We start from the raw sequence: 23,577 nt of genomic DNA, 5'->3' as shown, positions 1-23,577 counted from the left end.
TTTGGTGACTAGTTGCCGCTGCTGCTGTTTGGTGACAGGCCAGCAGTGGAAAGGGAACTCGGAACAGCCGAATAATGTACTGAGTAGCGTTTGTCAACCGAGTTGTTAGCTCGCTCTGTGAACAGTTAAGCTAGCTCAATACTTGCTGTATTAGCCGTCCGAGTAAGCTTCTGGGAGCGAGAAGAGGTTTTAGACTGAGGATCACCAGCGTGACGTCTGTTTCTATACTGGGGATAAGTCCCTCCCCAGTAGCAGACGTCACCTCTGTGAGCCAGTCAGGGCTGGCGTAATGTTATAGTGCTTCTGGAGACAGCGCTGGGGGGCGTGTCCCATAGTGAGATACCTCACTCATGTTTCAGAGAACCGGGGTTAATTCCTTAACCTAAAGTTATTCAACCCCCATCTCTTATGCTTCCTCTTTAGCCACAGCCAGAAGCTACCTATCTCCAACACATTGCTGCTGTGTATCCCATACCACCGGTCAGGTGGGAAGTTAAGGCCCTGATGAAGCTGATTCCCCATTTACAGGGCATGTTATGGCTTCCAGCTGGCATTCTGCTGCCAAGCCTGCATATTTGGAACATCTCTACTTATTTCCACCTTCCATCCCCTCTTTGTAACAGACAGGGAGCTCCACCAGAAGCATTGTGGTGTTTCTATTATCTCGCAGGAGCTTTATCCCTCACGTCAACCTTATTGGCCAACTGCCTACTGGAGGAAAGGAGTACTGATGTGTCTCTCTGGAGAGGAAATTGACTTCCTCTGGCTTTTGCTAACAGGATACAAGGTGTAAAATCAGTTAATAGACACATGTCTCCATACTTGGGACAATGTGTTCTGCTGCCTGATAACATGCATGAGGTTTCCCTTGGTGTATCAGAAAAACCTAATGGTCTCAAAGTTGAGTGGTTTGAGTGGAAGGTGAAGATTAAGGAGATAATCCTCTTGCTGTTTAAATGCCTCACAGGATGAAAATGTTAATCTGTTATTATGACAAAGTCCCAGCCTCACCCTGATCTAAACTGTCAGACTTGTGGTTAAAATTAAGGTAAACATTATTTATGTTAAGATGAATGAACAAGCATGCAGACTGAATTATTTCAGATAGTAACAGAACTGATTGGGGTTTGTTTAAATATTTCAATCTGGGGCTTAGAGAAAATGTTCTCTAAATCCAAACCTTTGCAAATATGCTTTATTTTTTTATCATTGAAGTTGTTTTTAAAATTATCACTGGAAGAAGAATAGTTCACACACATCCGTGAAAACCTTAGGATTCTTGGCTGTGAGGAGCCAGTCGAACCTTGGACCAGAGCTGTATGTTGCCTTGGAAAACAATGGCAGGATGTTGATCTGAAGCCAGCATGTTGTTATTCTTTTTAGTTTTTTTCCCCTTTCATTTCCGTAGTTAAAAATGTTGAGAACTTTGGTTTCACTTTGCAACCTGGTTGCAAAGTGAAACCAACCTTTGCAGCCTTTAAGTTTGTTCACCTCACCCCAAACGGCTAAGTTACCCCGCAGCATGTCTCTGGGTTCTGCAAAGGCCTGGAAGAGATCGGCTTAGAAGTTTTAACCCTCTAAGCTGTTTCATAGTAGCTCTTAAAAAAAGCCAATTGCTATTGTCTCCCAGTCTCAGGTTTTGATTACAACCTCTGGGCAGCTGCCCTGTCCTGTTAAAGGAAGCATCCCTACTGCATGACGCTCCCATTACCATGTGTCAGTGTTCATGGTGTTTTCAGGGCTTTTCTGGTTATTCAAACACAACGATTTACACATAGACAAAATGTTCAATTAGTTTTTTTTACCTTGTCAGATCACCTCTTTCATTACATTTTTCATACATGTGTTTTTGGTAAACTACAGCTGGGAAATGAGGACAACTATTTTATTTTTAGCATAGCTGCTCTGGAAGAAGATGATGACGATGATGATGACGACGGCGAAGAGTGTGAAGGGCGGAAAAGGCTTCAAGTGAGCGCACACCAGGCATCACACACCAACTACCTACTGATGCGGGGATACTCCTATCCAGGAATTGGTAAAGTTTTTTTTGTGCATTAACCCAGTGTGATGTTTTTCATGTTATGTTTGATTTATGCTAAGAGAGTAAAATGCCTTTAGAGCATCCTGACCAGATTGTGGGCAGCACATTGGCTTCTTTCAGTGCTTGTAAACTCAAGAGCAAAACATGGATGAATACAGAGACAACATGGCAACAAAGCAGCATATCCAACACCTGTCTAGCACTTTGTTTCAGTAGCTCCTACCTGTTGTTTCTTGCTCCTGTCCCTTCACCTTTCATGCGATCAGCAGTAAGAACACTATCCAGGGTAAGAAAGGAGCTCCAGGCTGCTTTACTGAATCCAGACAGCGTTCAACCTTATAGACGTCAAATTAGGACTACAGCTTTCTGGAAATGGACTACAAAAAACCCAAAGTTACTCAAATATAACAAGCAGCTAAAATCCAATTTTATACCAAAAATATATTAAGGTGTGTACATAAGCTTGTCAGGTATGATGTATGTTTGCTAAATTCTGTGAGGTGGGCTGTGTCTATATCGTATGTCCTGTCATAAAGGATTGTGGGTAACATTGTAGCTCCTAGTAGCGGATAGGAATGTCAGGAGGTTCCTATGCTAACTGAACTATGGATAGGAAGCATCCTGCTTCCTCTTTCTAGCTCCTTCTCATGGAGACAGCCCACACACTTATGCTTAAGCTCAAAGCTTGGTTTATGCTGGGTTTCCTTACTGATTTGCACTTTTGGAAGGAGTTTTTTCTGATGCCATCTGATGGTGCCTGGGTATGGTGTGTTTACTGTCTAGATAAAATGTTTGAGATTGCAACATTTCAGTCACCGGTAAGGTGGAAATCTTTATGTATGTCATGTGATTTTATTGCCTTTTTTTCTTTTAAAATGTATTTTGTTAATTTAAATGAAGGTTTAAATTATATTTAGTTAAAAGTAAAAAAAAACTAATTGAGTATAATATACGTCCTGAATAAATTGTCTTCTTTTTCGCTTCAGTTAAATTGCGTAATCTCAACACGAATGATAACATTGTGGTTGAGTCGTGCATCATGAATCTGAAACTACGAGACACTCCGGCTCACCATTTCTTCAGTGATCAGAGTAAGTATCTGTTGTTTTTAATTTGCACACATTACTTCAATCTCCTTAATCATTTTTTTTTTTTAATTTTTTTTTTTTTTTTTAGATTTTCCACCACTAGATTTAACTAAATACGGTCCCTCGCTGCTGCCCCCTGTCCTCACCCGTAACATCCTCTCGCCATCCTCTTCTCCACCCACTGCGGAGGAATGTGAGAGACGCTTGATCCAGGATGGAGGATACACGGCTCAGGACATTGAGGCGTGTGCTCAAATCAGGAGGAGTTTACAGGAAGCTGGAGAAAAAGGTTTGGATGCAAGAGACCTGCACAGGTCTCATGTCCACCTGCTGGAGCCGCAGTCTGGACGCACGAGGAGCCTGCAGCAGTACCTGCAGGTAAAAATGTGCATAGCTCTCGTAATGTTGATGATGGGCCGTGGTTCCCTTTTACTGCCGAAGTTCACGAAATTATTAAACTTCACATGATGATTATGTCTCATCCTACTTTAAATGTAAGATATCTTCTTTGTTGTCTACATAGAGCTTTGGTGTTTGAGCAACTAAATTAACTTTCCCTACTCTACTGCTACTTATTGGGATATCAAAACACTATCAGTTGGAGTTTAGTGACGATGTATATTAAACATTTTTGGTAGGGTATATTGATATATGTCTCTTGTGTCCAGGCTGCAGGAGCTAAAAATATTTTCTCTTTAGTGGTTTATTCATGGGAAGCCGGCAAGTACAAATTCCCTTTTTTTGTAAGTACATTTCTCTGCCTTAGGACCTGCAGGTAGAAGGCCAGGTAGTCCAAGTCGGGAGTATGGGTGTCCGCTGGGTCCTCATGGAGCATGCCGAGCCGTGGCTCCTGACTGTGAACTGCAAGCAAATCCCTCGGTCTCTCCTGACGGGCAACAGACACTCATACCTGAGGACTCATCACAACATTCCTTTTGCACGCAAGAGGTGCAGCACAGAAGTTCAGCGGGAGGGAGTGGGGCCGCCTGCGAAAAGGCTAGCTAAAGACAGAGAAAAAGAGACGGACAAAGAAACAGTGGATGGATCTCCAGGTGAGGTAACTGAGAAACCGAATGAAGACCAACAGCCAGAACAGCAGAACGAGAAGGTTGATGAAGGAAGTGGAGATAAATCCATGAATTTGGAAGAGGGGAAACAAGCGCAGCCTGAACATGATGGACAGAAGAAATTGGAAACTGAGCAAGGACAAAGTAGACCAAAAAGAACCAGAAAATGCAAATTTAGTGATGAAAAAGATCAAGAGTCATTCTTTCTGCAATCAGGATCATCTGATGCTGAGTGAGTTTCACCTCTATGGATTCCTGATGAGGTTATTTGCTCCCCTCCTGTGTTATAATCTCTTTTTTTGTGTCTTATCATCAAACTTCTTTCCGCACAGGGAGAAACTGAGTTTCATCAGCAGGCCGTGGCGCTTCATTGATGGGAAGGTTAACCGGTCGGTGTGTAAAGGGATCTTGGAGGCCGTTCTGTATCACATCATGTCTCGGCCAGGGCTCACTCAGCAGGCCCTGCTGGGACATTATAAAGACACTCTGCAGCCTCTGGCAGTGCTAGAGATGGTTCAGGTAAACAGAAATATGCTAAACCTGGCGCTGCATGTGGGCTTCAAATGATTTAGAGCACATCCATTTGGTAGAAAAGATAAATCTGTTTATGGGTCTTTGAGTTAAAAAGATGAGCTAATAAGCTGAATTAATACTTGAGCAGTTTACTGAAATTAGTCTTCTTTTTCACAACTAATATCCCTTTCTGTCTTTCCCTCAGGCACTCATAGATATTGGTTGTGTAACGAAGAGAACTTTAGTTAAACAGCCCAAACCGTCACTATTCAGCCGCTCTGCACCAACGGACAGTGGGACTTCAGGGGTGACAGAGGAACCAGACACTGTGTTTTATGAGCCCACCATCAGCTGCTGCCTGCGGCTCTGTCGGGTGCTGCCCAACGACCGACACTGGAACGAGTGCTGAACCTGAATCTGTGGATCTTTCTCGCTCACAAGGCTCCGCCTCCTTTCTTGATTTTTTTTTTTTTTTTTTTTTTTGTAAATTAGGCCAAGATTCTAGTAGAAAAAACAAATTTCTATGAAAGATTTTCTTTTGGTGTGTCAATATTATGTCCCACTGTTTTTTTTTTCATTTAAGATTTTAAATAAAGATTTGTTTCTCCTTATTTTGCATTGCACTAAATCTAAAGAATGGAACAATTTTTTTTTAAACTTTTTACAAGAAATGTAAAACCTGTTTTTAAAATCACTAAAACAAAATCTTCACCTTTATGAGCTTCCAGATTTTCTTTAGCAGGATAAACAGCACTGATGTCCAATTCGGGCCCTCGAGGGCCACAGTCCTATGTGCTTTAGATGTTTCCCTGGCTTGAAACATTTGACCTATATATGCATCATAAGCTAAATAACCTACTGAGAAAGTGATTCCTGTATATGAATCAGAAAGAGCTTCCCTTCTGTTCTTTATTCATTCCTTTTTTGTGTCCTTGCTTACTTTTTGAGTCCATCCTTCCGTCCTGTCGTCATTCCCTTATGTTTTTTTAATTTCACTCTTTATTTCCTACCCTCACTGTATTTTACCTTTTGTTTTGTTTTTTTCTGTCTTTGCATCTTCCATGTCTGTTTTCTGTCTCTGCCCTACTCAGGTCCTGCTCAGTTCTTTCAATCTCCTTGTTTTAGGAGATTACATGCTTAAATCTTATGAGAACTTAAATTTTTTAACAGTGAATATAAAAGAACAAGATATACCTCACCGAACCATGTTTTTTCTCCCATACTGTTTACATTTGATAACTGCTGCACTTTATGGACTGTAAATTTTCATTTCACTAAGCTGCTGCACATTAACAACGAAGGTTGTCTAAGTCGAAAGTGTGTATTAGGGCTTAAACAATCGGATTAATCATGATAATCGATAATTTAATTAATCGTTAACTGGAGTATAGAGACTCTATACATGCCTTTTAGCTGACAGAGCAACCCACTGAGGAAGTAAATATATCAAGATTGTAAAAAAAAAAAAAAAAATTTAACCATTTTGCAATTAAGATCAAAAAAAAAAACTTTCCTCACTTAATGTGCTCTAAGTCGAAGTCCTAAACTGGAAAGGTTTTAGTTTCACCTGGGTTGATGTTGTAAAAAAAAAAAAAAAAATCTTGAAGGAATCTTTGGCTATCCAATTATTAATTAATCAAAAAAAAAAAAAATCAACAGATGAATTTATTTGCAGAATAATCGTTAGTAAAATTAGTGGTGTTAATAGGACTGTACAATTTAACACACTCAATTTGGTGTTGTAAAACTAGGTTAAAATACAGTTTATTTTGTTTCACTCTACAACTAACATCAACACTAATTGGACCAGCATTAAACCAAATATTCTGACACTAATATCAAAGTAACTTCTACATTGTACAGGGCAGGACCACATGTAACCTGGCTCAGTGTTGAAAGTGACTCTTGATGTTAAAAGGGCATTTTTGTTTTAAACCAAGGTGTACATCTGAACCTTAAACCAGAGTTTATAGGGGAAAAAGACCCTGTAATTATCAATGTATTAACTTATTATTTATTTTACTCTTTGTTTATTGTTATCAGTATAGATTAACCATAAGATGTTTTTGATGCCCGTCACTTTTTGCTCACCCATCACTGCACATTGGCCCCTGCCTGACCACCCCTATGAAAAGTCTGGAACCGCCTCTGGTCAGGCACTATGCTAATGTGACCACCTTTGGAATTACAAATGTAATGTAATTCTGTAAATAAATGTGAAATTCTGGGCACTTACCATGTTTTTCCAGCAAGGAGGAGCAGTTAAAAATTCCAGTCTGTATGGAGCAAAAGGGCAGAGTTTTTCAGAGTAATTTTCACAGCAATTCCCAAAGACTGAATTTTCTTGAACATATGGAAAGCTCTGTGTTTACACCTTGAAGCTTTCTCTCTCTGGTTCTTTTCTTGAGAAGAGATCACTCAGGAAAAACTTTAAATAACACTTCATAATGTATATGTATTAAATGACCATGAGAAATGACACCAGTTTTTGTCAGAAATTTTAATCTTACTCGGTCCTGAGAAGTTGCTTAGGGTTACAGATGGCAGCGCTTACCATCTTGGGCACACCTCTCGTTGAAGTGGTCCTAAATCACCGTTAAAGAAGCATTATATACAACTCCAGTATGACACATCATTACATCATACAGGTTTGCAGATGAGTAGACATCCATTGCTCCAGCCATATCAAACTATTATACAGTGTCCCACATAAAAACACAGAGAACTCGCTATTAAGAATGATCCACTCTTTCCTTGGCCCCATTTCATTTTCAAATCTGTGGTTTGTGCATAATGAAGATGATAACTGTATATCCTGACAGAGGAACGGTGCTAATTGGACACTTTGACACTCCTTTGACATGCAAAATGCAGGTAATATTAGGGATTAACAGACTTGCACATCTTAAATAATATTCCTAACAACAGGTTACACAGTAAAGAGTAATATTACACTGATTTAAAATAAATATTAACAACACTGCAAGACATACAGTAGGGAGGCATTTAACACGCAGTGTTGTTGGAAAGACTCTTCGAGGGTTAATAGAATCTGAAACTGCTAATATACACATATTAATACATAGTATATATGCCTAAATGTAAAACTCACACAGAGGTTCACATTTGTTTTTTTATATTTGTATTTTTTGCTAAATATGTTAAGACATCAGAGAGGCAGGACAATTAATATGTTTGCAGATGGCTTTTCTTTAATTACTCTATTGTTAAATTTCTTGGTCCAGTGTGCGACCATTTGGGTTATTCAACTCTGGCTCCTTGAAATAGAATGCACAGCAGCATGAACACAAAGCAGTGCTTAGAAACCTTTTAGGAAACTGATAAAGATCCCCGGGAAGTTAAAACACCAGGCTGTGCTGAAACCTCCCCTTTAAACTGCTATTTCCTGTGCTTGTGTTGAGCTAGCTAAAAAAATAGGGGGAAAAATAAATGTTTCAGATCATCCACAATGGTTTTCACATGCTCATTTCACCCAGCCAGCATGCATGGGTGGGGCCCACATGGGTTTGTTGTGGGCTACATTGGTAATGAGTGGGCATGGGACCTACACTACCGTTCAAAAGTTTGGGGTCACCCAAACAATTTTGTGTTTTCCTGAAGAGTCACACTTATTTACCACCATACGTTGTGAAATGAATAGAAAATAGAATCAAGACATTGACAAGGTTAGAAATAATGATATGTATTTGAAATAAGATTTTTTTTTTTTACATCAAAATTTGCTTTCGTCAAAGAATCCTCCATTAGCAGCAATTACAGTACAGCATTGCGAACCTTTAGCATTCTAGCTGTAAATTTGTTGAGGTAATCTGGAGAAATTGCACCCCACGCTTCCAGAAGCAGCTCCACGCACCTCCAAATTGTGCTTCTTGCACAATTTGGAGGTGCGTCTAGGGTCATTGTCCTGTTGTAGATTAAATTGGCTCCAATCAAGCGCTGTCCACTGGGTATGGCATGTCGTTGCAAAATTGAGTGATAGCCTTCCTTGTTCAGAATCCCTTTTACCCTGTACAAATCTCCCACCTTACCAGCACCAAAGCAACCCCAGACCATTACGTTACCTCCACCATGCTTAACAGATGGCGTCAGGCATTCTTCCAGCATCTTTTCATTTGTTCTGCGCCTCACAAACGTTCTTTGTGATCCAAACACCTCAAACTTGGATTCATCTGGCCACAACACTTTTTTCCAGTCTTCCTCTGTCCAATGTCTGTGTTCTTTTGCCCATCTTAATCTTTTTCTTTAATTGGCCAGTCTTAGATATGGCTTTTTCTTTGCCACCCTGCCCTGAAGCCCAGAATCCCGCAGCTGCCTCTTCACTGTAGATGTTGACACTGGTGTTTTGTGGGTACTATTTACTGAAGATGCCAGTTGGGGACCTGTGAGGCGTCTGTTTCTCAAACTAGAGACTCTAATGTACTTATCTTCTTGCTCAGTTGTGCAACGCGGCCTCCCACTTCTTTTTCTACTCTGGTTAGAACCTGTTTGTGCTGTCCTCTGAAGGGAGTAGTACACACCCTTGTAGGAAATCTTCAATTTCTTAGCAATTTCTTGCATGGAATAGCCTTCATTTCTAAGAACAAGAATAGACTGTCGAGTTTCAGATGAAAGTTCTCTTTTTCTGGCCATTTTGAGCATTTAATTGACCCCACAAATGTGATGCTCCAGAAACTCAATCTGCTCAAAGGAAGGTCCGTTTTGTAGCTTCTGTTACAAGCTAAACTGTTTTCTGATGTGTGAACATGATTGCACAAGGGTTTTCTAATCATCAATTAGCCTTCTGAGCCAATGAGCAAACACATTGTACCATTAGAACACTGGAGCGGTAGTTGCTGCTGGAAATGGGCCTCTATACAGCTATGTAGATATTGCACCAAAAACCAGACATTTGCAGCTAGAATAGTCATTTACCACATTAGCAATGTATAGAGTTTATTCTTTAAAGTTAAGACTAGTTTAAAGTTATCTTTATTTAAAAGTACTGTGTTTTTCCTTCAAAAATAAGGACATTTCAATGTGACCCCGAACTTTTGAACCGTAGTGTATATAGTTAACCTAAAATGTGACCAATATGGGCTGGCCCATTTGGGTTGAATGTATGAGCCCTATTCAGCAGCAATGTGGGTTAGCTGGGAAATGGGAAAGAAATGCACAACCTTATATGGGCCCATGTTGTTTCAGTATCATGGGCCCAACATGTGAAGCCCATGTGGGTTGACCACACTGAACCCCCATGAAATAAGCATGGGTTACATGGGTCTGACATGGAAATGTAGGCCCTAGTAGATTTTTATGTGGGGTAATGGGACAAACCTGGGGAACATCTTAAAGGAATAGTACACCCAAAACATGATTAGCCTTCATTTTCTACTCACCCCCATGCTGAACAAAACTCTGGAGTACTTTTTTGATATCTCAAATGCATCTGGAGATCTGGGAGGCTTCTTGCTGTCTGCTGACATTCAAATAATGGAGGTCTATGGCGCCCGAGACAGAAAGGTCCACAAAAGTCCACAAAAACGTGTCAATATTCCTCCATACTGCTCGTCCAATGTAATCCAAGTGTCCTGAGTGGGTAGCATCCAGAATTTACTTGAAACGAAGTCATTTAGAACGTTTTAGAGCCTAAACAGTAGTGTATAGGATTTCCTAATAGCGCCCCCATGCGCGCTCACGATTCTACGGAAGCCGGCAGACCAAACCGGAAGAAAGTGCGCATTCAGCGTCTGCTCTGCCGATAATGCAAGCGTAGAAGAAGAAATGTGCTGTTTACCTATGCAAAGAAAGAAACAACGAAAGAAAAATGTCTGAGGACTTCAGTGTTGAGGAAGAGCATGAGTTCTTTGCCGAGCTGAATGCGCTGGTTTGGTCTGCCGACTTCCGTAGAATTTCTACAAAAGGAAAAGCTCTCCTTGGATGGTGATACCTAGTCTTTGAGGTCACCAAGGTATATAGTATTCGAGCCTAAAACATATGATGTCTGCGTCTGGCTCATTTACTAACACCGACATGAAACAAGGCTCCCAAAAAGACTAGGATATTGCTATTAAAAAATTCTTCAATGCTCTCTTTTTTAAACCAGTTCAGTATTCTTCAAGCTACACGTTGAATCCCTAACTTTTTTTCTTTTTATTATTTTACACTAGAACAGTCCAGTCCAGTCTGGATGTTTAACATTTTTGTGACATCAGTTTTAAATATGCACAATGCATACGTAATCTTCCGCTGCCTCCTCAAAATTAGGTTGTGGTTCATAGGGGACTTTTGACTTTGCCTTTTTTTTGGATCCCAAGTGTTTATTGCAGCTTTTTAAAAGCAGGATTTTATTTGCAGAAATAGTTCAGATCAGACAAAAAGATAGTATGCAAAAATGCCCTTCATCTAAGCATTCCTAACCTAAAAACAGTTCTGACCAAAGGAAGGCAAACAACCGTTTCCAAATAACATAATGATAAAAAAAAAAAAAAAAAATTCTGTGGTTTTACGGGGTAAAAATAATGCTTTAGAAGGCGTGTTCCTAACATTAGGTGTAAAACATAAAACAATAGTGTTTATATAAACAATCCTTCAACATTTGGGCAACTTGTCATATTTAAAGTACGTAACCATTATTTTTTACCCCAGATCATAAGGACAGAATCTCACTTTCAGTTTAGGATTATAGCACAACACAAATCAAAAGAATGGCTCAAAATTAGATAAAGTATGTGTAAAATTTTTTTATTGAGGCTTTTATAGCACTAGTGGCTCATTTTTTGTACAGTGGGCTGACAGGAAATGGGGAGAGAGACATGTGGCAAAGGACCACAGATAGGATTTGAACCTGGGTCGGACACAATGAGGACTAAGACCACCAAAGCATGACTATCTTTACTGTAGAGAAGTTAAAGCAATTTATCAAGACTTAAATGCCTTACTGAATTTTACTTTATAGGCAGCCAACTACATAAAACAGAAAGAAAACACGCTTTAAAAAAATGACAATTGTTAGATTTGAGGGCAGTCTTTACATACAAAGAGGCAGGATTTGTGATAAGGAAAAGGGTAAGATTTCAACATTGAAAGTGAGGGAAGTAGCATTACCTTACACCTAGACTTAGACTCAACTTTATTTATCCCTTGGGATTATTTCTTTGGGAAGTTCTGGTACCAGTGGCTTGTATTCTATATAAGCTATTGGTACCAGAAGTTCCCAAAGAAATAATCCCAAGGGATAAATAAATAAATAGATAAAGTTGAGTCTAAGGCCCCGTCCACACGAAGACGAACCCTGGCCTAAACGCACAAATTTTTCACCAAACCAGCCTCTCATCCACACGAAGCCGGCGTTTCGGGGGTCTGTAAACGATCTTTTTTTTATTCAGCCTTCAGAGTGGGAAGATTTCGAAACACAGTTTTCGCGTTTCCATCTTTACGCTCTAACCGCATATTTTTTTTTACACGCATGCGTCATAGCGTCGCCTCTAAACACGCATGCGCGACCAGTATCACAACAACAATGGCGCCGTTGCTGCTAATGCTACTCACCCTGCTGTCGGGCTTACAACAGAATCTTCTTCTTCTGGAATATCTCCAGGAAGAACAGAGCAATATCGACGACATAGTTCAGCACCTGAATTTGACTTAACCACGAAAATGGACCCGCAGGGCAACCATGTATAAATATTAGTGCGCATGCCCAACATTTCGTCACCTATTTTTGCTTTGGCACCACAGCGCATCTTACAGGCCTGGCATACATTTTGCAGCGTTTTCATGCATTCGTGTGGACGATCACATTTATTTTACGTCTCCGTCTTTACGGCAAACGTTTTGGAAAATATCAACGTTTCGTGTTCGTTTTGACTTCGTGTGGACGGGGCCTAAGTCTATCCATACATGTGTGACCCTTTTATAATGCCTGTTGTTTTGCTGCTGCTGCAACAAATTCCCCATTAGAACCATAAAGGGATTTTCTATTCTAATCTGTCTTTTCTTTTTTACCAATCTAGATAGAATTGATCAGTACGATTTGATTAAAATGATTTTAAATTCAAGTATTGTGAATTGGTGCTGCATAAATAGACTGAATAAAAAAAAAAAAAGGAAGACTTTGAACTGTCCAATAGGAACATAATTTTTAAATGCTACTGAAATGTCAATCTAAAGAGGTCAATCTTGTGGCGTATTTTTAAAAATCCATTGAGTGAAAAGAACTTAGACTGAGAGGCAAAGAGTTCTTTGTTTAATGGAACACATCTTCAAAGTCTCTGGCACTATATCCTGATGTTGATTTTTGTTAAAAACAGAAGTTTGGAGGTACAGTGAGGAAAACAAGTATTTGAACACCCTGCTATTTTGCAAGTTCTCCCACATAGAAATCATGGAGGGGTCAGAAATTGTCATCATATGTGCATGTTCACTGTGAGAGACAATCTAAAAAATATATCCAGAAATCACAATGTGGGATTTTATAACTATTAGTAAGTTGCTGCTGCAAAGTACTAAGTACTAAAAATACTAAGTATTTGAACACCTATGAAAATCAATGTTAATATTTGGTACAGTATGCTGGTGAAGATTCGCAGTCATCCAAAACGAAAATTAAAAACAATCCACTGGACCTTGTTTCCAAATTTGAAGAAGATGAAGAACTCAACGCTAATCCTGACAATTTGTATTAAAAAAGCTTCCTGGATGGGAAGCGAAACGTCTTCAAACATGGAAAACAAAGTCCAGTGGTTTGTTTTTTTTAGCTTTTTTTCCATTATAATGTTTATGTTACATATGTGCATTGCAAAGACAGATCATTCAGATATCCAAAAAATTACAGGCTTGTAAAAATCAAGAACTCATTGTACTGGTGCTATAACCTTCAACTTAAAGCACTTTGAAATAAGATTTCAACCTACAGCTCCCTTCTCAAGCTGGCATCACACATACTACCTCACGTCCACTATGTCATCCAACCACAAACCGTTGCCATTGAGCAGTTGTCACTTGATGTGAAAACTCAGGACCTGTCTGTGCATTGCCTCTTATTTTGAAATTTAACTGGAACCATTTTACTCTTTTCATGTCTGACTTCCTGAGAGAGTAATTTTGCTCTCTGAACTGTCACATATAGACTTGATCCATCTATCTGATGGATGATGGAGGGAAGCTGTGTGTCCTGCTGCAGTGCAACAGACTAGAAAAGCTTTTATTTGTGATGGCATGAATGAAGAGTCTGTGTGAATTAGAGGCTAGTGTCCTCACACTGCTCTGGTCCAGCTTTCTTTTGATTTTTGTAGTGATGTAGTGCTACATGTTTCATTTCAGGGACAAGGCTTTTTTGATTGAACAATTGAGCAAATTGTTACTTAGAAAAGAAAAAATATTGCAAAGCTTAGCGCACATTAGGTTTTATTGGAGTTTTTACTTTTTTACCGTGGTGTAACACATATGAGTGCAAATGAAGACTCAGATTCATAAATGATGATTCAAGATATTTCTCAAGCAATAAATTAATCATGTGTAACAGTGTTTAGGTTGTAGAATCCTACTTGCTTCAAGTGTATCAGTTCAATGGGGAAAAGCGCCCTCCCTTTGTGTGGATTGTTATATGCAGCTGGCTGGCTGCATGAGAGGTGAGTAGCATTCTTCAGCACACAGTAGAAAAGAGTTAGAAACGTAGTGAAACATAGGTTTTTTTTTACTAACTTAGACAAATAGTGTGTAATGACTATTAAGTAAATGAGTGCTTGGCACCAATTTTTTTTACTTTTTGTTAATGTTGGAAAACACTTCATGTGCTAAGTTAAAAGGCTAACATAAAGCTCTGTTGTAGTGTGCTGAGTGAAGCTGAGCCGTTGCACTGATTCGAACCCAAGTATGTTCTCATTCAGGTAAATAATTTATTATTGTATTCTTCATTGTATATTGAAAATAAGAATGTTTTAATGTGCCAGTCTGTGAAAGCTGCATGAGAGTGTGCTGAGTAAAGCTGAGCTGTTGCACTGATTCGAACCCCAATATGTTCTCATTCATGAAATAAACTGCCTGATCACCCAGAATCTCCTTGTCTTCATTAAAAAACTACACAACTCAGAGTCGAGGGGTTACTTGGGCCGGCCTGGTACAGCGAAGTGAAGCAGAACCCGGTTACACATGTCTGTGGGTAAAACTGCTTTAGAGGCTTCATCTATATAAGGAACAACATGGGACAGACATGGCTTTTCAGCCAAGCATTACTATTGTGACTAACTTTTACAGTGTTGCTTTACACTCTACTCCCCTGATATCAAATCACTAAATAATCTCTGTGAATCACCTTGCAGCAGCCTCACCAATTCAAAATCCAATCATTTATTTTTTTGTGGCTTCGATTTTTTATCTTTCAAACGTTAACATATTTTGTAGTAAATCCTTTACCTGTTCCGTTTAAAGAGCGTTGTGTGCTAGTTGCTCATGACACGTGTCACTGGCACAGCTCTGTGACAATGACTGCCGCTCTGCTTTCTTTGGATTTAGGAATATTTTTATTTATTTATTTGTAACTTTTTTTCTAGTTTGGACCCAGTCACATGCAGGAGGTTAATTCAATTTGTGGGACAAAAGTGAAGAAAGTGACACATTCCAGTGCAACACAGGATATCTGGTCGCCCTTGCTTCAAAACCAAAAAAGGCTATAACGACTTTTGTGAAATTGAATGATGATACTTTATAAGGCAGCCCATCTCTCTGGCGTCACATCCCAAGTCTGTGATAAGTTAACTTCCTCTTCCCCATCTGATACAATGAGAGGCACCCCCTTCCAGCTCGCCATCAATTCCACTTCAGTTTATTTTATAAGGTGCCAATTCACAACACATGTGATCTCAAGGCACTTTACAGAGACAATTCAACCAGATCATACAATCAAATTGATTCAAAGTTTTCTACCAAAGGAAAACCAGCTGATTGCAAAGACTCATTGACTCAGAAAGCAATCCCTCACACCAAGCATGCTTGTAGCGACAGTGGAGAGGAAAACAGGAAGGAACTTCCAACAGAACCAAGCTCAGTGTGAAGGGCCATCTACTGAGGCCAACAAGGGTTCAAGGAGATAGGACTAGACGTAAAGAAAGTGGCAAAGCTGCAAAAGGTAACTGTTAACTAGCTCCAGGTTGCGCCATTTAATATCACTTTTGGAAATCACTGTTTTATGCAACAGTATTAATCAAAATGTCAATATGGACACTATTCAAATAAAGTTTAGTTCCACCTATGTTTCTTGTCTTGTTTAATGCATTTCTGATACACAATCTGGATAAAAACATTAAAAAAAAAATCAGTTTCTGTTTCATTAGGCATCTGCTATGAGATTGAATATTGGGATTCAGGTCAGGCTTTCACCATTGCTGCAATTAAAAGGGTTTCTTAGAATATATGATCAGAGACTATGTGCTTTTGAAATAGCCTACAGCCCAGAATTTCAGTTTCAATTCCGTTTTCTTTCAAACACACATTTACTGTACCACATTGCCACAATTTTTTTACAGAGTGCTTCCCCTCTTCATTTCCTGTTTTTATCTGAGGGAGCTGAAGCTGTTTAGTTTCAGGTCAGCTCCTCAGCTTAACACTGTCTACTTAGGGCTATTTTTTGTTATCTGAAATCTCAAATTCATTTAATAGAAAAACATCAACATGTTTTCCAGCTGCATATTTCTGGTGACTTCTTTTTTGATTATTCTGCAGTGTTTCCATGCATCTGCATGTGGTGAGTTTTCAGCCCCTAATCGGGGATTTTCTCTTCCGCTTTTGCTGAGGTAAAAAGTTCAAGATAACCTTTTTCAGGAAGACCCTTAATCTAAGAAGGTTTCTCAACTATTCTTTTAATTTCACACTTAGCACATCTTTGCAAATAGATTCTACATATTTATTATTGGATGTAACTTAATCGTGGTCCTGCTATTCCTGATGACTTACTTGTTTTGTTACTTTATAATAGATTACTGCAATATTTCCAAAAATATTGTTGCTTACTCTCACTTTGAGTTACAATCTCTATCTCTTATCTCTCGGTCATTTCTTTATTTCAGCTCTATTCCCAAAAACATCAGTCGAGTGTTGCTTGAGAACTAGGACTGAAAATATCTCGGTTAGTGTAACACAGCAGTAGCCTGTTGAATAACATTTATATAACCTACATTAAAAAGTGGAATTGGAAGAAATCTATATCTAAAAAGATCCTTTTTTATTTACTAAAAGAAAATAATAGATTGTTTATGTATAGAGGACTTTAATAAAACAATAAGGTAACTACTTAGCCCTAAATCCATGCATTGTACTGTATGAATAAATGTATAGTGTTGTCTTTTATGGCGGCATTTTTTTTTATTTTATTTTTTACAATTTACTGCAAATTTGTTGAAATACTGTTTTTTTTTTTTTACCACCTGTTTGGTGACCTTTTCAGGCTAAAAATAAAGTTTTTTGAATCTGATGGGACATGATGAAACTGGCATCATTTAAATTCACCTAAAAATACAGAGAGAACCTACGTGATTGCCTTGTAATGCCATGCCAATCCAGACCTAAATTGAAGGAATATGCTAATTAAATAGTTTAAATATTCAAAGGAAACAGAAAAAATGTTTCAATGACAATACAAGGAAAAATTTACATCTTATTTAAATAGATAGAAACAAGAACTATGAGAGAGATCAAAGGTCTATGTACGTTTCACCTGGCTCTTTATAAAAAAAATAAACAGAATGCAATAAAATATTTTATTTGGATATAATTTAGGGAATCCTTTTGGTATATGTTAATGAATGTTTACTATCACCTCTTGTGAAATGGAAAAAATTAAATATTGATAGTTAGACAAAGGGATTTTTTACGTTTGGCAGAGGATGATCAGCCACATAGTTTATTAAGTAGCGATGGAAGAGCCATACTGCTGAGAGCGAACCATTAGTGTGGAACGTGAAGCGGAGACTCGGAGCTCCGCGCACAAAGAAGCATTTCTGCACAAGTACAGAGGGAAGATCAGAGCAGAGTTTGTCAGAGCTGAACCAGCAATACCGGATCATTCCAGGTTAATTTCTCAGACCCTGCTGCTGCTGCCATGATCCATCTGTGATCCTGCAGCATGTGCAACGCTGCACGGCAGGTGGGCGGCAGGATCAAGCAGGACACAGCTGCATGGCTGATACTGCTTAGCAGATTACAGCACAATGATGCATTTTAAACGTCTGAACGACTACGCGCTAATTTTTATTCAGTCTTGTCACGTCTTGTTGATGAAATCTCAAACCTATGACTTGTCATGTTTTAGTCATCAAACATCCATGTTTAGCTTGTCAGTTTTTGTTATTGTCATGAAAAAAAGACTGTTAATGAAATTATTTTGTCATCCTCATTGTTGACGAAAACAATACTGCTTCTCACAAAGCCAAATGTGTTAGGCGTGTATTTAACAGAAATTGGGCTGATGGCTTATACTTATTTCCATATCATGTGTTGGTATATGATAACAGGTTCTAAATCTAGTCTGCAGAGTTTAGGGTGGAGTTCGAGGAGGAAGTTGAAGAAAACTACAATAAACATGTCAGTGTTGAAAGGAGAAAAATATGGGTTTCTCTCATTCAAAAAGGAACAACAAGAAAAATTGGTTGGTAGTCTATGTAGATGCATTTTTTGTCTGTCCTTTTTCAGGTTTTTATAGCGGACTGAGGTAGCTGGGTCAGACAAGCATACTGTTAGGTTTAAACACCAAACATTTTATTCAGTAACCTGTACAAAGAAAGACACAGAGAATTTTAGTATGATTTACTTGCAAGGAGAGTGATCAGAGACTGTTCAGTTACAATTCTCCAAAACACTCTGAAACAGCTCTGCCCTCACAAGCCTTTATTAAGGAAATGCCCTGGCTACAATGTGGTTCCGACTGCTAAAGGGGAGGGGGAAGGGTGAAGCCAGTCGGAACCAGAATTTCTGTATAACAACATCATAAGATAAGGAGAGCTTTCACTCCTTTCTCCGGTGTTAGTGCGTGCATTTCCCCGTGTTCTCTCCTTGAACCGTCTGACCTTGAGCAGCCAGCTCTCACAATCAGCACTCCTTCTGCACAGACTTAAAACATTAGTACAGAACAAGCAAGTAAAATACTTCAACACTCTTTATGATATAAGTAAAATAAGGATAACAAAATGTGTGAGCATAATAATATGATCCCAGTGTGTAAGCATAATAATATGATTAAAGTAATATGATTAAAGTAGAATAACTTGTACAATTAATCCAACAAATACCAACTCCAACTCTGGAGAAGAAGAGAGTGTAGCCTCTGTTGAACCAGACTGTAAACCTTCTCTGACTCCAACTCCTAAACACGATCAGTAGGGAAAGATTTAGAAAGATGCTAAAAGACAAAATGCTCCTCCTTTTAAGACAAAATATGGACAATGCAAAACATCTTTATTAAAACGGTGAAAATATTCATAGATTAAAACTTTCCACCACAGGTGCTAAGGGGACTGGGCAACAGTGAGAGGTGGAGGCCTCTGTGACCTGTCCCACCTGCTGTTCCTTAGAAGTTAGTTAGATTTATAAGGTTTTTAGAATTATCTTTCATTGTGTTATCAAGGAAACTGAGGAGACTAATTACCATGAATGGAGCTAAACCAAGATTCATGAAACCATCTAATGTTTTTCTGAAAGTAAATATCTAACAGATGTAATAGAAGCTGGAAAAACACCCGGAGAGAACAGACCTCTGCCAAGCAGAACATTTTGCCCCATTTTCTGACTTACACCTATAGCTTAAACTCGCACATGATCTGGATCCTTACCAAATTTGAATGAATTTTTTCTTTGGCTTGACGTGCACCTTCCGTAAGCTTATAAATAAGGCAGCTCCTGGTTTTTGTTCTTCTCTCCCCTTCTTCATCCCCTGTGCACTTCCCATTTTTTGTTGATCAGCAGATCAAGGATTCGAGCGAGGCATGGCTCACCTTTTTTGTTTTCAGTACAATGTTTCTGGACTTCTTTGAGTCTGATACTGAAGCTGTCTATAGTCATTGCTGCCACCCTCTGCTGTAGGGGGGACTTATCCTTCTGCCAAATATTATTAACAAAAATCCTTAAAGCAATTTTCTGCATCCAGATTATGATGTTAATTGAAAAAATTGAAAAAACATAACGTCCTTGGTGGAGGTAAAATACAAACATGCCTACTTGCTACACTAGAATCCTATCTGTTTCTTTCAGGTGCCAACTGTCCAGATAAACCTGTGTTGACTCCATCTAGACTGGTGGTAAAGTACGGTGATCCAGCCTCTGCCACATGTGTGGCGTGTCAAAAGGACTGTCTTCCTGTTAATGAGAGCGTTATTGACATGGAAGTACCTGTGGGAGAACGCTCAACAAATGGAACCACAGTGAATTGGACTGTAGACCATCTTAGGTTATGGGACAGTGACCCAAAGTGCTACTATACTGACAAGAATGATAAACAGTGTTGCAGCGCCCTATCTGTTACTGTGTACCGTAAGTACATATAATTCATTGTCACATTTTCTATGTCTGAAAGATATATATATATATATATTACTGATGACAAGTATTAGTATTCTTTCAATCATTATTCACATATCATTTCTTTGAATATCTTTCTAGAGCCTCCACAAAGTGTTTCCATCAGCTTAAATCAAAGTGGACCTCTGACCGAGCATACAGAGTACATCCTGCAGTGCTCTGTACAGAAGGTAGCTCCCATTCAAAACCTAGTTGTGACCTTTTACAAAGGAAATACACAGCTGGGTACCATGCATGGCGACAGTACCCAAAAAACCCCAGTAAATAAGCTCTTTACTTGGAATTTTAACACCAGTAAAGAAGATAATGGAGCCCAGTTCTGGTGTGACGCAAAGCTGGAATTGGGACCTGAAGGACCACAGCCTCCTCCAGTGGTGAAATCAAACTATCTCACTGCTACAGTTCACTGTGAGTTTATATAACTCCTCAATTACTTTAGGTTTGGGACTTTACTGACAGGTTCACTTATTTCAGGAACTTATTTCACTAAATTGAATACATGATAGTTTAGAAACAAATAAATCTTTTTCAAGAAAAAAAACTTACAAACAATTTTTGGGTGTTTGTACATATTAAATCTGTCTTTTTTATTCAAGTTGGTATTTTGTATCAATTATGAAGTTTGGGTATGGTACGAGACAAAGTCATTGTGACTCATTACTTTTACTATTACTATTTAGCCCCTGCAGATAAATATTAGATGAAGGGCTAAGGTGCAGAGCAACTAACAGCAATTAACAGCGACAAATTAACAACATATTAGTAGTATTTAACTACTTGCTTAGTTTCCATTTAATTTAATTCCTTGTTTAGAAATAATTTTATATATGAAATTAAGTCCATCATGAAGTCTGAGATGCCCTTTGAAATGTATAGAATGAGGTGTAGTGTATGTTCTATAGTATTTGCATATTGTTTCCCTCTTTGCTGCATACACAGATGGGCCTGAGCTGAAGGTTTCAGCTGATCCACCTCCAATCACCATCACAAGAGGAAACAATCTCAATCTGACCTGCTTGGCCGAGGGCAACCCTGAACCTTCGTACCGCTGGACGTTGCCGTCCAATAAGGGTTACAGCAGTGGGACCAGTCTCATCGTTCAGTCAGTGGATTATCAGGATGAAGGACAGTATGTCTGCACTGTTAGCAGCAAACTGAAAACTATCCACGTAAAATTTAATGTACAAGTCAAAGGTGAGGATTCTCTCTCTATTTATTTATAATAGAAATTGCACATTATAACATATTACCAGTATCGTATTTGTAATCTGTTTTTACTTTAAGAGTTATATTTTACTTTTTGTGATTGTTTTTCTGTTGTACTGTTGAGGTACAGAAAACTGAAGTCCAATCGCATTTTGATGTATATGAACCTGGCATTTATAGTTCATTCTGATTTATGCTCAGCTTCATTGTATTTCTAGGAAATCAGCCAAATTATTTTTTACAGCTGTTATTTACCTTTAACCCTCATTACCTAAAGAAGGAAGCTTATATGGTCTGTTTGTGCATATTGAATTTTCTGATTAATAATGAGTTTTTCTTTTTTCTCTTCTTTTTTTTTAGCAAGCATCTGGCCATACATTATAGTTGTAATAGTTGTTGTTGCTCTGTTATTGTCATTGATCTTTTTTGTTTACAAACGGAATCGAAGCAGGACCAACTGAAGGATGTTTTCCTTTTGGGTTGAATGCATCACACTGGACTTGGTCTAAATTTTTGAAAAAGGATCACTGGACAATTCCTAGCAGAAGTTTGGAAGACATCTGCAGTGCCTCTAACCTGTGTTGGATTTATGTTGCTGTATGGTCTGCCATATCCAATTTTGGACTAAATGTGCTCTATATAATGGAAGTTTTTAGTTATTTTTTGGTGGTTTAGAGGTTCTTGGAAAGTTATCAGAAGTCTTCGCATCTGAAATCCTCCAATGCTGCATTGGATTATAATTATTTAGTCAATTTTTTAGCATTTCAACAAATTTCTTTATGACTTAGATGAGGAGACAAACGGACAAAAATGTCTAACAACACCGCCATTTTTACAGTGTTGGAACTGCAACACTGGGTTCCATTTCATGAAGCAGGTTTAAAAAACTCTTATTGAAATCCTAAACTCTAAATTGATCTAGCCTAAACTCTGAGTTTTTGGTTTCACAATGGCTGCTATAAATTAGTTCAATCAAGTCCAAGTAGAACGTCTCAGAGTTTATCACGTGTGTAACAAGTAGGAGAAGCCATTATCAGTGGAGCGCCGATTCGAAATGATCATTTTTATATTTTGTACTGATTAAGGCTAAATTCATTAAATCACCAGGAATTTTAGGTATAGACAATGATCCATTGATTATTCCTTGCTGACCGGTCTTTTTCTTTTACTGAGTTTGAACTTATATTAGACATGCACTGGCTTGTAAATTATATGCCATTTCTGTAACTTCTCTTGTACGCATACATCTTATTTGAGGTGTGAAACAGAGCAAAAGTGTATTCTCGAGGTCTCCTTTTTACTGTCTCTAGTTACATTGCAATTACTCATGCCTGAATCAACACCCCCCCCCCCACCCACACACACACACACACACACACGCACACACGCACACACACACACACACACACACACACACACACTGTAGTTTAGTCCATTCTCTTTGTGTACCTGTCCTGCTCACAGTATTTGATTATGACCAATTAGATCATTATAACTATCACAATAATTGTCATGATCATGGTGCTGATGACAGGCTTGATTGCACATTCCATTCACCTGCCTAGCTCCGCCCAGTTTCTTGTTACCACTCATCTGTTTCACCTACACCAGTCTCTATTTAACCTGCCTTCTTCCTCTCATCAGTGCCACATTATTTGAGCCCTTGGTGAGTTTTCTAGCTGATATTATTGTTTCTGATTATCTGGTCCTGACCTGTTCTGCCTCTCAACAACTGAGCCTGCCTGTTCCCGCTTAACATGAAGACGACCAATATCTTGCAGTAGCCGCTTGCATTTTTGATTAGTTTTTCTCTGACATGCATTTTTCTCCTGTGCTTGCTGAATTAGGCAAGTTATAGAAGTTAACTGTGGAGGATCAAAGCAGTAGAGCTGAAGATCGTATAAGTCCGCTGGGTAGAAAGAGCTATCAAGGCGGAAGAGGGGCTGGCTGAGAGGAGGACAGCTTTACATCGGAGAAACAAGTCAGTGAGACAGAGCAGGAAGAGGCAGCAGCTGGCTGAAGGTAGTGTCTAGAGCAGGGGTGGGCAATTCTGGTTTCTGAGTGCCAGTAGCCTGCAACTTTTAAATATGCATTT

The 23,577-nt window shown here is 38.8% G+C and overlaps 2 protein-coding genes across 2 annotated transcripts; both read left to right on the top strand.

Moving 5' to 3' along the window:
• The first annotated feature begins 852 nt into the window (after window positions 1-852).
• LOC107104412 (general transcription factor 3C polypeptide 1-like) lies at window positions 853-5,317 on the top strand. Its single transcript, XM_015404408.1, has 7 exons — window positions 853-921; window positions 1,864-2,038; window positions 3,031-3,135; window positions 3,221-3,510; window positions 3,899-4,431; window positions 4,532-4,718; window positions 4,918-5,317. The coding sequence occupies exons 1-7, from the start codon at window positions 853-855 to the stop codon at window positions 5,119-5,121; spliced, it is 1,563 nt and encodes a 520-aa protein (XP_015259894.1). The 3' UTR covers window positions 5,122-5,317.
• Window positions 5,318-19,958: 14,641 nt separating this feature from the next.
• Window positions 19,959-23,214, top strand: LOC107104415 (vascular cell adhesion protein 1-like). Its single transcript, XM_015404410.1, has 4 exons — window positions 19,959-20,228; window positions 20,358-20,684; window positions 21,216-21,470; window positions 21,843-23,214. The coding sequence occupies exons 1-4, from the start codon at window positions 20,078-20,080 to the stop codon at window positions 21,941-21,943; spliced, it is 834 nt and encodes a 277-aa protein (XP_015259896.1). The 5' UTR covers window positions 19,959-20,077; the 3' UTR covers window positions 21,944-23,214.
• The last annotated feature ends 363 nt before the right edge of the window (window positions 23,215-23,577 follow it).

This window comes from Cyprinodon variegatus, unplaced genomic scaffold, assembly GCF_000732505.1.
Source record: "Cyprinodon variegatus isolate N-32 unplaced genomic scaffold, C_variegatus-1.0 Scaffold1729, whole genome shotgun sequence".
Taxonomy (NCBI): Eukaryota; Metazoa; Chordata; class Actinopteri; order Cyprinodontiformes; family Cyprinodontidae; genus Cyprinodon; species Cyprinodon variegatus.
The sequence above is the reverse complement of the archived record's forward strand: the minus strand, read 5'-3'. Positions and strand labels throughout refer to the sequence as shown.

Coding starts and splice junctions, on each gene's coding strand:
- LOC107104415 (XM_015404410.1), top strand. CDS start 20,078: ATGGAAGTACCTGTGGGAGAACGCTCAACAAATGGAACCACAGTGAAT. Junction 20,685..21,215: donor TCTCACTGCTACAGTTCACT/GTGAGTTTATAT, acceptor CTGCATACACAG/ATGGGCCTGAGCTGAAGGTT. Junction 21,471..21,842: donor ATTTAATGTACAAGTCAAAG/GTGAGGATTCTC, acceptor CTTTTTTTTTAG/CAAGCATCTGGCCATACATT.
- LOC107104412 (XM_015404408.1), top strand. CDS start 853: ATGCATGAGGTTTCCCTTGGTGTATCAGAAAAACCTAATGGTCTCAAA. Junction 3,511..3,898: donor GCCTGCAGCAGTACCTGCAG/GTAAAAATGTGC, acceptor TCTCTGCCTTAG/GACCTGCAGGTAGAAGGCCA. Junction 4,719..4,917: donor CAGTGCTAGAGATGGTTCAG/GTAAACAGAAAT, acceptor TCTTTCCCTCAG/GCACTCATAGATATTGGTTG.